The sequence below is a fragment of the Acyrthosiphon pisum genome, unplaced genomic scaffold, assembly GCF_005508785.2.
Source record: "Acyrthosiphon pisum isolate AL4f unplaced genomic scaffold, pea_aphid_22Mar2018_4r6ur Scaffold_20493;HRSCAF=21190, whole genome shotgun sequence".
Taxonomy (NCBI): Eukaryota; Metazoa; Arthropoda; class Insecta; order Hemiptera; family Aphididae; genus Acyrthosiphon; species Acyrthosiphon pisum.
In genome coordinates, this window is record NW_021769858.1 from 23407 (window position 1) to 24230 (window position 824).

Genomic DNA, 824 nt, shown 5'->3' on the forward strand with positions numbered 1-824 from the left:
TAAAATACAGGCAAGTCAACCTAGACTGTAATTATTAAAAGTTCACTGTTAATCAAATGTATTATACTGTATTTAAAAACATTAGGTAAAAAAAATTACAATAGTTATTGAGGAGCGAGTTCTACTTTGAATCACAATTTGTATTAATTGAATTTATTTATCATTAACATCTGCTACAACTGAGTAGTGGTTTCTGTTTATATGGCACATGTATAAACAATTCTCATTTACCCTAACTCCATCTTTGTAGTTACCATTTTTACCAAATAATTGCCAAGATTTATGGTAATCAGAATAAATATATATATTAGTATTCAACATTAATGCCGTTGCAAAAATTTCTACATCGGTAGCCCATGTTCCGATCACATTTAATGGGTTTATGTCCAAATACGAATCTATATCTCCAACATATGCTCTTACTCGATTATCTGTCATAAAAAACTATAAAAAACAATAATATTATAGATATGCACTTTAGATTATACATTAAATAATCGTTTAATGATTTAAAATGTTACATAATATATTACCTGATACAGTTTTAGTCGAACAAGTTCATGGTGTTCTTCAGATCCATTTATCCATAATGATATACACCTATACCAGCAATTTCCATCACCCAAGACGTCGATTAATTTTTTTGGCGTGGTTAAAGGTTTTGATTTTTTGGGCATGATTTGAGGGCATGACAGATCGTGGCGTTACCAACTGTAATTTTGAAGCAAAACAGTAGTATTTACGCGATAGGCGTAAAAAATTAAAAATTTGTATAAATGCGTGAGTAGATAAATCTTGATATAAGAGGAGCACCATTTATAGCA

The 824-nt window shown here is 29.6% G+C and overlaps 1 protein-coding gene across 1 annotated transcript; it reads right to left on the reverse strand.

The window, feature by feature from the left end:
• Positions 1-153: 153 nt before the first annotated feature.
• On the reverse strand, positions 154-677 carry LOC107882322. Its single transcript, XM_016800534.1, has 2 exons — positions 534-677; positions 154-444 (listed from the first exon to the last, which is right to left on the reverse strand). The coding sequence occupies exons 1-2, from the start codon at positions 675-677 to the stop codon at positions 154-156; spliced, it is 435 nt and encodes a 144-aa protein (XP_016656023.1).
• Between the last annotated feature and the right edge of the window lie 147 nt (positions 678-824).

Bases quoted from the DNA above. Each gene is read 5' to 3' on its own strand.
- LOC107882322 (XM_016800534.1), bottom strand. From the start codon at position 677: ATGCCCAAAAAATCAAAACCTTTAACCACGCCAAAAAAATTAATCGAC. The intron at 445-533 runs GTAATATATTAT...TGTTTTTTATAG, and splicing joins TTCGACTAAAACTGTATCAG to TTTTTTATGACAGATAATCG.